This window comes from Argopecten irradians, chromosome 14 (assembly GCF_041381155.1).
Source record: "Argopecten irradians isolate NY chromosome 14, Ai_NY, whole genome shotgun sequence".
In the NCBI taxonomy this organism is placed as follows: Eukaryota; Metazoa; Mollusca; class Bivalvia; order Pectinida; family Pectinidae; genus Argopecten; species Argopecten irradians.
The window spans coordinates 23226776-23238819 of NC_091147.1; the positions used below are offsets into that span (position 1 = coordinate 23226776).

Below are 12044 nucleotides of genomic sequence, written 5' to 3' on the forward strand. Positions count from 1 at the left end.
TGAAGGGGATGTAAGTACCACGTGACTATCTTCCTAACACAATATCAGGAATCTACGTAGAAATATTGGAATTTTCTTATGACGCTAATATTCTCCGTTATCCTTGCTGGCACTAAAGGATTTTTGTTATCAATTATAGAAAAGACGCTTTTGATTCTGGACCACATGGTTTTATGTGTGTTTCCAGGACCATGTAAGCCGTTTTGCTTTGTTTCATTTCAGATTCCGAATCACACATTATACATTTTGTATTTAAATTTCGAATTTGGTGGAAGTCATTACGACCACTTTTTAAATTGATGAAATGATAACAAAATGGCGTGTTGGTACTTTTGTAAATGAACAAACTCCTTAAGTACGACCAATGTGTTGTGAAATAAGGATATCTTTAACGTAAGGTTGTGCAGGTCTGGTCACGACAAGTCGGTGGGTCACGTGACTAGGTTTTGGACCCTAGCACGCCCATTTATATATAAATATATATAACCCGTTATTAGCCTGGCATAAACAACGAATATGAAAGGTTTTATTCTAATATCACTTTTGGCTTCTATTTTGCCAGCTGTGCTAGGTAAGTTTTTTGTTTTTGTTTTTTATTTTGTTTTGTAAATGATTGACATATTATTCGCTGCTGTTGTAATAGTATAATTTTACCGTAAATGACGTCTTGAGTTTTGCGAAACTGAACACTACGCAATTTAGCTCAGAATTGCTTTTAATTAAACATGTTTTGTTTTAATATTTTATATACATCATTGACTCGAATGTTATACATTTCATTACATAATGTTATTTTCCTATATCAGTTTTCTTTGTGCGTGATTTCGATAATTTGACAACTTATTATTAAAGCGTCTCAACAGTTATCTATGATACATTCCTCTTAGTAAATCATTTTTCTCGTCAAAAACATGTTTTTCAAGGCACAGACTTATCTCTTTCATCCCTGAACAATTATAATAAGCTTTTCCAGCGTTTGAAGTGGAATACTTCAATGCGTCTTCAGGAGTGAATGTGCTATGAGCTATCAATCTAAAAAGACAACAAATAGTCACTATAACCGAATAATAAGCACTTTTCTTTTCCTTGAAATATTTATACAAAGAGTTGAAAGATGGGGTTTAACTGAACATAATTCAGAAATTAAAAATCTTCCATAAATTATCTAGATATAATGCACGCCATATTGTATTGCGAAAAAGGGAGGCCATTATCATTTTCACAGGGTTCATCGACTGCAAACTTGATTTTTGTTTTTATATGTCACCAACGGAAACAGCTAAAATGTCCTTGTCTTTCAATTTGACTTACCTATTTCTAAATGAAACATTTCATTTTAAAAGATCTCATTTGGATACTTTTCTATGTGCTTTTTTCATAAATGTTGCTGAATAAATGAATTCGTAAGTCATCAACCTCTTAAGATATAAACTGTATTTTGACGACGAACAAAAATATTGACTGTATAATTATCTTATGCCACAAATGAATTTCGTGTCAAAACTATACTCCGTTGATATATGATTAATTGACAATATTAATTTCCATTGTGATCATGTCATGATATCAGGCTGACCACCATTTCGTCATTGAAATGTCTTTTTTGAGGACGTGCTCCCGTTTGAGACGTTGATGTGGCGGATTGGTAGGTCGAGGCCCGGATAGGGCACGATCGAGTCATGAGAGTGTCATCATTCGGACGTTAGTTGTGTTTCTGAGATATTGTCTATATACCAAAATACAATATGTCTTATAATTATATGTGTGCGTGTGTGTTGTTGTTGATTCGAAGGTTTAGATTGAAATCTCCTGTTAAAATGGTACCACTTTGATGATTATATCTAATGCTTTCACCCACAGGGACCTGGCACGAAAATTTTTAACCAACAGTATACATATATATATTATAGTATCTGATACTATAATATATATATGTATACTGTTGGTTAAACATTTTCGTGCCAGGTCCCTGTGCTTTTACCCAAGGATTTATATGTGATACATATAATGTATTTGCTTTTACCTCAGGACCTTGACGTTGTCGATAATATATACATGTGTGTATAGCATTGATATATAAAAATATCCCTATATACTATATATTGTTGGCAGAATGTCAAGCTCCTGTGCTTATACTTTTGTCAGGTAACCCCGATTGGGCCAATAAGCATGTGATGTTTATCATTACCTATATAAGATATCTAGACTGTTCACCTCGATGACTTGCATGTATGTATATTTGGCCGAGTAGCGCTGAACTCGAATTGATTAGGTACAACATACTTCGAAAATAATAACATGCTTTGCACAAAATGCATGTATGCATGTTTCTGTTAATTACGTTTGATCCAGCTCTATCTGTTTGTTTGGGTTTTTATAGGTGCAATAAAACCGGTCTTGTTTGGGTTTTTATAGGTGCAATAAAACCGGTCTTAATGACCACCCTTGTGGAAGACCGGCCAATCGCTTATAAGCCCTTTGTGGGATTCAAAATGAACCATTTCAGAAAAAAATGACCTGTATAAAGCCCACTTGGCTATAGAGGCCATCGCTTTGTCGTCCTTATCATAGGCAGTGTAATTTAGCTCCTCGTCGTATCTCACATCTAATGTTGAGGCTGTGTTGATGATGAGCTTGGATATCATCTCGAAATATTATCTTGAAATCATTTCTAAAAGTTATTTTTCATTGCATTGTTTTCTGACAATCGATACCATATTTTCATTTAATTCAATTCAATTTTATTACTTCATTACATCGATACAAAAGGGATCGATATCAAAACATAAATTACATAACACACAGTAGATTAAATCAACAAATTAAATATTTATCAAGCCAGCTTCCTCAGTTCAAATGACTTTTTAACAAAGAGGCCTAAATCCTGCAGAAGTTTTATAATTTGCTCATATAGTAGATCTATTTTTTTTCCTTCCCTGGGCCAGGTTGTTTTTGCTTAGTGGCAAGATATATGGTTTTCTTTTTCACTGCCTTACGCTTATACTGACCATATATTTGTGCTCTTTTTAATGAACATTTTTGCCTCTTGACCAAACATGTTTCCCCTCTTTGAACTGACATGTGTCTAGTAACCAGTTATGTTTTAATTCTTTTCAGTTGACTTCAAGACTAGATACAATGTATCTGATAATGCTGACCATATGTTTGTGCTTTGTTTTTAATTGACTATCGGTTACCGAAAAGATATGTTTTAAACTCACTTTTTTTTGCTTGTGTTTCTCATTCACTGACTTACTGTATTTACTGATCAAATATCTGTTTGTTTTAACTAAATTATGCTTTTTTGAGAGATACCTATTTTTATTTTATTTCAAACCGCCTCGTAGCTTCTGACAAGATATCAGATTTAAATGAATTTTGCCTATATAACAGATACGTATTGACGTTTTATTTCAAACTGCCTCGTAGCTTCTGACAAGATATCAGATTTAAATGAATTTTGCCTATATAACAGATACGTATTGACGTTTTATTTCAAACTGCCTCGTAGCTTCTGACAAGATATCAGATTTAAATGAATTTTGCCTATATAACAGATACGTATTGACGTTTTATTTCAAACTGCCTCGTGTCTGCTGACCTGATATGTATTTTTCCTCCAGGTCAATTCGACTTTGTCTGCACGTCTGACTCGGCTGTCTAATAAGCGGGTATCACTGTTGCCATGGGACGATTTACTGCTGTGAAAGTGGATTTATGTGTGCAGGATCAGGCACTTGTATCAGTTACGGGTATATACCTTACATTACATTTCTGTTCCGCAAGAAAAAAAATAATGATGTCGACCGGTAGACTTCGCAGTAGTCTTCATCAATCAGTGTTTCTAGATCTCCAATGCACTCTATATCCTTCTTAGTAGTCTATATATATTACGATAGTTATATTGCCGGAGATGTGCACATCGGTCTGACAATTAGCTACATTTATATATAATTGACCCACCATTACCCATAGACCATTTTAGATATTGTAGGAATCTATACTGCAGAATATAGATTTTACTGATTTTGATTTAGACCCCTAAAACGTCTAAAATGGCATATCGGCACTCTGGTCCAAAATAATGTAAATTGTACCTAATTCTCTGATCACTGTGGGGCTGAGAAGTTGTGGCTATCCAGAAGTGGGAAGTCAGCAATTATCAAATACAAATTATTACGTTCAGCTCCCTGGGTTTTTTTTCGATGATCTAACTGTCTTATCTTTTGTTTTGAGTTGTTGCTATTATACATATGTATTAACATTATTGCTTTCTCGGTGGTGGTTTTGTCATTTTGTAAAGAGGCATTGTCCATATTACTGAAGATCCTTTTTCTATTTATCTTGTCTTTGTCTTTCAGTGTCATCATTGGTCCCGTAGTGGGGTTTGTGGTCTTAGCTATTGCTATCGCATTCTTTATATGGAGGAGGAGATGTGAGTACAACCTCTTTACTAAATATCTAGCTTTAAAATGACCTTCAGTAAAAGGGTTTCATAATAAAAAATATTTGGTCTTGATTTATATAGCTACAAAGAAACTGATCATGTAAGATAGGTCCGCTAAACCTGCTTATATTTATTAAGATTTGTTTTTTTGCCTAATATATAGACTATATATTAGGCCAAAAAAAATAAATAAAAAAACCTAATAATATAGCCAGGTTTAGTGGACTAATGTAAGATCGGATCGAGATAAGGTAATATTATTGCCCTCGCGTGAATATAGTTGAGCCACAGGCGTTTTGCTTTATAGATATTTTTCTGTCTACATACATATTTATATGTACACATATACAATATAGAGAGGAAACTACCTATAGTGCCAAACGCCTCTGGTTGATCCTTATCAATTCGGATTCACAAACTAACTCTAATTTTCATGGCATCTCCGACTATTTTGATTTTTTTCTAAAATGAACAATTCTGGAGAAATGATACCTATATTTATGTATAATATTTTCCAACTATTTAGTAGCATTTGCCATACATTATTTCCCAATTGGTGGGTACATTTAGGATATGTACAAAATCAAATATTATATTCGGAACTATATGTCGAGCGCTTAATATATTATATCCAGCGCTCGAGATGATTAGGATAGAATTGAACATTTAACATGTCCTAACTGTACCACCGTAAATTGATGATTAATTCGTGTTGTATACAACTATTGTTTTCTTCCTTGCAGGCCGTAACAGGACAGTGTAGACTTGAGGAAATGCGCCTCACTTGAAATAACTCTGCTTCAATCCTATGAACTATTTGTACATATCTTGTGAATAAAATCATCGTTACAATATTAAATAACATTTATTTATAAATTGAAAGGACTTGTTTTGTATGTGGCACCTTGGCTATGGTCAATGAAAGAGACATCATTAATTAGTTATTATTAGAAACACAATATTTAATATACAGTACATATATATGCTCTAGAGTATCCTACTGTTCAAATAATCTTGGCTATGGAAGTTGATATTTATTGTACACATGTACTATGTCTTGCTAGCATACCATTGAAATAAATAAATATATCCAGCATTTAGTCAAATAGTAGATATTCTGGGATATCATGGTCACGTGGAGATCGATCAATATTTTGCAGGGTTGAATGGGATGGTATTGTATTTTTACAAGAAAAGACATCTGTAAATGCATAGCTGCAATATTGTAGCTCAAAAGACTTTTAGAAGATAATGATGTCGTCTTTAGAGCTACAATGTTGGTGTCTATTTCTGCTAATGAAGCAAAGTAATGATAATGCAAGCCATTATGTAACGTTTGTAAGCATTTATCTTACTTATTTTATATCTCTTACCTACTAGGCAATAAAACTGCACCGTATGAAATATCAAATTCACGGCAAAAACATTTTTTCGCATATAAATATGAAGGTCCTTTCGAAAGAAAATTATGCAGCAAGTTTACAAATCGTGACGAGGCCCTGTGCGTGATCGGAACTCCTGGAGTATCGAGAATGTATACTGTGTGGGTGAACTCATCCTCGATACTCCAGGGCTTCCGATCACTTACGATCTCTACACCCCTGTGAACTGAACTCATCACAAAATTCAAACGTCCCAAGGTTGGTGTCCTAAGACCGTCATTTTTATGAACATTATTAGATACAATGAATTCTACCAATGCTTCAGTTTAAACGTTAATTAAATAATCTAGATTCATCTCATTTACCGGTAATAACACAGAAAATGTGCAAGAGTTACTTCCCTTATATTCAATCAACTATATCTCGGAGAAAAAATTCCGGCATTAAGAATCTTCGTAAATATTAAACACGTACAATCGAAGTATCTGAATTAAACACTTTCAAAATGTTTAAAGATTTTGGAAATTTCTCCGCGAAACACAATGTCGGTAATTTCCGAAGGTTACCGGAAATTTCTCCGAGTGGTTGCGAGTGTCGTCTGCCAGCTACCGACCAATGCTGAGACGTGTTTTGTGCCTCATGTCATTGCAAGGTTCTTTATTATTTAGATGAAAACTGGCACAGTTGTTCAAATTATACAGAAGTTTGCAGAGAAAACTTTATTAGCATGGCTTGAATGAGGAATCATGGACAAACTGTGAAGTATACAAACAAAAAAGAAAAGGAGAGAGAAAAATAATGTGTGTCGTGATGCAAAAGAATAAAACACAAAATTTTATGTAAGTACTTATATGGTTTTTGGAATCGAATGATGTTTACTGATGAATGTAGGGCGAAAAGTCTAAAAAAATTGAAGAAATCAAATCACCAGATTAATGCTATCATGGAGGCATATAGACTCTAGTTTTGGCTGACCTGGTAGACACTTCATATTTTACAATCACTTAAAATTTGACACATTTCTTATCGCAAATTAAATTAGTTTTATACATTGTTTTAAATGTAAGATTATGTCATTTAAATAGGATGTTGCATCATGAATAAAGTCATAAACAAATGGCAGTGTAAGATCTGAATTAATTCATTGAAAGAAACGTACGATATATTTCTCTCTATCATTTAATGTAAAGAGGCATTTTGGATTTTTTTAGCTCACCATCATCAGATAGTGGGATATTCAAATCATCTTTCGTCCCTGGTTCGTCTTCCTTCCTTCCGTCCTTCTGTCTGTTAATTTTTTTGTTACCACCATTTCTCCAAAAGGGCTGAGGGATCTTTCTCAAATTTTATATGTTAGTTCCCCTAAGACTCCAGTTGCGCATATTGCATTTTGCGAGCGATCATTCAACAAGATGGCCGCCAGGCAGCCATTTTGGATTTTGATAGTTAAAGTGAGAGTGATATGTGGTGGTGGTGGGTGGTGGTGGATACGCATGAGTGATTTGTGGATATGGTCGACTGCCTCCGTGAATGGTTTTCATGTGTCTGGAGAGAGCATCTCTGCGTGAGAAACTTCTGTTACACTCTGAACACGATGTGGACTGCATGGCTGACGAATAAAAACTGAAGACAGAGTCGTAATGTTCTCTCTTTTATAGGCTTTGCACGTCGCTTTCTTTAATCCAACTATTAAATTTCTTAGGATAGCCGAGCCATTTCATGTAAACTTCCTTTATTCCATTTCTCTTACGTCGTTTCAAAATTTTCTCCACCTTAAACAGATCGTCTCTCCCTTTACTAACCTTTTATAGCTCGCTATTGTAGAATGTTCCTGTTATTGGATCTCCATCATCATAGTCTATGATTTTGTAGATAGGTATACCTTGGCGTAAGTATCGTGTTTTAATAGTGAACACTTCCTCTGTCCATTATTGCTCGCAATCTCTTTGAAAAGATTGTCTTGTGCTCGAAATATGCACCACGAATTGTGAACTTGAAAGGCTTTGTAGTTGTCTTTCTGCTCACCCTTCTTGGCTTCTTAGAATCGACATATAAGTGTTTCCACAGGAGTGCTTCGTTCGACTTTACGATATCATCAAGAGATTTCCCATCTAAAGCGCTGTGAGGTCGGTCATTGTAATTCCTGACAATGTCCTGTAAATTGTCCAGATAGTGGTGAGTCCGATTATGAGTGAAATAGCGGTACATCAGCGTTTTCAATGTTCTGATTACTCTTTAGGCATAGTTTGCGTGTGTAGGGTTATGGATGACGTAATGTTGTACTCCTTGTTTGTCTGGAAACTGTTGGACCCATCTATTTTTCCATTCGCTACCTGGGTCTGATCTCACCTCTTCTGGTTTTCTTTTTTGACTGAATATTGTTTTGAATACGTCTAGGATGGACTCGTGGTGTTTATTTTTCAATGGAACCATCCATAAATGACGTGAAAACACGTCAATGGCAACAATCAAATATCGTATTCCATCGTTTTCTTATGCAAGGTTGGACACATCGGCAAGGTCTACGTCCCATAAGACATCAATACCTTAAGATATTACTTTCCTAGTCTTAAACTTGTATCGCAGCGGACGTTGTAAGCTATAGTAGTCGATGTCTTGAAGGAAGCGACGAATGGCATGAAGACCAACCTTGTACTTTCCTTCTTTTCTTAAATATCTGTAGATTTTTTCTGGCCCTGCATAGCTAATTGGGTTATTTAAGTCAAAGTAGATGCCTTTCAAGTGATCCTTCCAACTCATGATTGAGAAATGAAAAATAGAGTAACAGAAAGTGTTTATATAACATGACATAGTGCTTCTTATGCCATGAAAGAACAAAACAATAACCATAATGAAATCGCGGTCAATGTGGATTACAATAGGGCTGACGCAATGCACATAAAAATAGCACCGGTTCCTCCACGTATGTAAATACTGAATAAAGGTCATCCTATGAAGGTCAAGAGGTCAGTCCCTCATCCCTCACTAGACTCTCACCAATCCATCCCGCAAGGGAGGGATTTCGTAAAAAGAGGGAAGGACTGGGGTGACGCAGAACCCCCATTCCCTATTCATCACATACTAGGTGTTATGAAGGCCAATACTAAGAGGCATTGAGTACTGACATTGGGCCTGAAGCAAACTAGGATAAAGAACTACCTAGTTTATTCAAGTGAATGATATTTATGTACTTTTAAGGTCAAAGTCATGAAATATTTTGGAAATTTGCAGCTTCAAATAAGGGGTCTATTGTATTGTTAGCCAATACAATATACTGTGGCTATGTTATTTTGTGCCAATAGTCAGATGACCGTTAAGGCCCATGGACATCTTTTTTTGTTTTGTTTTGTAGAACTTTTTATTAGGTCATTTAGTCACCATATTTCGTCCATCGTGGTCCGCCGTGGGTAAACTTATCATTCAAACGACTTATTCTCAATACCAAAATTGTCTTGGGTTCTGATACAGAGATTTGAAATATAGCATGCAAGGATGTAGGTCTATCAGGTTTGTTCAAAGGTATGACCATGACCTTAATTCAGGTTAAATCTTTAAATGACTTCTTGTGAATAACTATGAGGCCTGACCTTGACTATCTTTCAAGTTCACGCCAGTCAAATAGACTAAAACATTTAAATAACTTCTTGACAATAACTAAGAGGCATGGAAAACTGATATTGGGTCTGTAGCATGTTGGGATGATGCGCTACCAAGTTTGTTTAAGATTAAGGATATATCAAAGATTTTATTATTCAAAACGACACAAATATCTATATATAAAAGTCACGTGATCATATCATGTAATCATAATAAACTCCAATGACGTCAGAACATACTAAATAAAGAGCACCAGTAAAAGATCAAGAATGTAACATTTATATGATTTTGTTTCAGTTCATAGGTAGTTTGAACTACACAAATACAATATATTTTATTCAATACATGCACAATTGAAACATACATTGTACAGTATATCGTTTCATATGGTGACCAGTAAGGACGCGAAATTGCGAGGTGACCCTAAAAGCATGGCTACCATATTTTTACCACCGTTTCATTTCCTAAATTTACGCAAACGGTAAGCAAACCATATGTACGCTACTGCCTATATGAGGCTACCATCGATCTACTTAAGACAGCCACTCCAATCCATCCCAGCTTGTCCGCCATATGTTAAACCTTGGTAACAGTTTATCAGGTTTGCCCCAACACTTCAGGGAAAGAGTTTTGACTATCGACTGATAAAGCATCATAACATATGTTTTGATAATGTTGATTAACTACTCAATCTTCTAGGCGGGATCCTCTTTATCTTTTGGTGACGTCATCTTCCGGACGATTTCGACAATTATAAATATAGTTGCTGATGTGAAAGCGGAAGCTCCCATGAACTGCAATGTGGCATTGTACGATCCCGTAAGATCCCGGAGATAGCCTAAAATATGCAATGATAGTATAAGTTTTATCAATGATTAATGATGTATGTCGTATACATTAGCTTTACATTGTAGTTTCATTTCATATAAACACGAAGTTATATTTATTCCAACGTTTTACGATCTAATGTCAACATAATCGTTATTGTAGTAGGGTCAAGACTGTGGATGTCAAGATGACAACAGTCGAAGTTACAGAAGAGGGATGTTTCGAGGAAAAACCAATAGCCAAAATTGCAAGAGGAGGGAGGCGTCAAGAAGACATCAATAGTCGAGAATGTAGGTGGAAGGAAGGATATCGAGGAGACACTTGCCGCCGACGTTTTATGAGAAAGGAAATGTACATAAGAGAAACAAACAGTCGATGTTTTATAAGGAATGAATATTGTGCAAAGGCGAAACCAACAGTTGACGTTTTATGAGAAAGGAATGGTGCAAAAGAGAAACCAACAGTCAGCGTTTTACAAGAAAAGAATTGTGCAAATGAGAAAGCAACAGTTGAGGATTTCTAAGAAAGGAAAGGTACAAATGAGAAACCAAAAGTCGAAATTGTGCAAGAGAGGAAGGGTGTCGAGGAGACAACACCGAACGTTTCAGAAGAAGGGCGCAAAGGAGAAATCAACAACCGAAGTTGTAGGAGGAAGGGTGTTAAGAAGACACCGTCAGCTAGGTATTCCGTCTTTGCATATTACAGAGTTAGCTCCCTTGCGGGTAGGTATCGATTGTTACGTCATTATTTTGTGAGTGCAATCCACGTCGTTTTCTCCGAAACGCATGACGTTACGCTCTCAAACACATGATCTCACAGTCAATACCTACCCGCAAGTGCAGATAACTCTGTAATATAATTTGGAATATGTATGTGTCGATGATAATAAAATATATCAGTACCAAATGGCATATGTCTAGGAAAAACTGAAAGTCAAAGTAATATGAAGAAGGCAACATTGCATTTTTGTTTGTATTTTAACTCAAAAGTAAATGCTATTGAAGTAAATCATTCGTTAAAAAATCGAAAACATCAAAAACATCCATTGGAAACTTACCCAGAAATGATGCGTTTCCACTTATCCAGAATCCTTGAAGTATCAAAAGGACAAGCATGCCATTCGGAAGGTTTTTAAGTCCCACAAGTTCTATGATGATAGGCGAGAACAGCGTAAATAAGAATCCCCCGAACAATCCGTATATTATCGCAAAGACAATCAAGAGATAGAACTTATTAAACATTGGAGATAATACCATCATAATTCCTATAACGAATTGTGACGCGCCAACCAAGTATGTTTTTCGTATCCATGGAATATCTGCGAGAACCCCGGCGAAAAGTCTACCGAAGAAGTCACACAAGTTGATAACAGCTGCAACCGTAGCAACGTTCTGATCGCCTATCCCCAGTTCACTTGCATAGGCTGGCACGAACATGTGAGCGAAACCAGGGGTCAGGCTTCCAAAGCAGTACGCTGGGAGGAAGACTAGAAAATACTTATTGCGAAAAATGTTAAAATTGAAAATATCCCGTTCATTCAGATACTGACATATTCTCCAGCATCCTGTTACGGGTTTTTTGCTTTGGTCATCTTGTTGTTCTTGTTTTGAATTCATACGCATGATATCAATATCTTGTAATGAGAGTGAAAAAATGTCCCCGTTGCTTAGATACCGCGAGAAACTTGATAACGATACACCGGAAGTTGAAACATCTTGTTTGTTCTTTGTAGTTCCCGAGTCCAAATACCCAGGACTGTAGGAGATGCTTCTCACGCGATAATTGACCTT

The 12044-nt window shown here is 35.8% G+C and overlaps 1 protein-coding gene and 1 pseudogene across 1 annotated transcript in view; one reads left to right on the forward strand and one right to left on the reverse strand.

Annotated features, from left to right (window-relative positions):
• Positions 1-459: 459 nt before the first annotated feature.
• On the forward strand, positions 460-5323 carry LOC138308318 (uncharacterized; annotated as a pseudogene).
• Positions 5324-9554: 4231 nt separating this feature from the next.
• The window catches only part of LOC138307754 (monocarboxylate transporter 5-like), a 12566-nt gene continuing 10076 nt past the window's right edge, over positions 9555-12044 (reverse strand). Inside the window, exons 5-6 of the mRNA XM_069248620.1 lie at positions 11312-12044; positions 9555-10264 (exon numbers count right to left, since the gene is read on the reverse strand). The exon at positions 11312-12044 is cut by the window's right edge and continues 422 nt beyond it. Coding sequence (XP_069104721.1) covers positions 10122-10264; positions 11312-12044 — 876 coding nt within the window. The 3' untranslated portion in view covers positions 9555-10121. The remainder of the gene's footprint in view (positions 10265-11311) is intronic.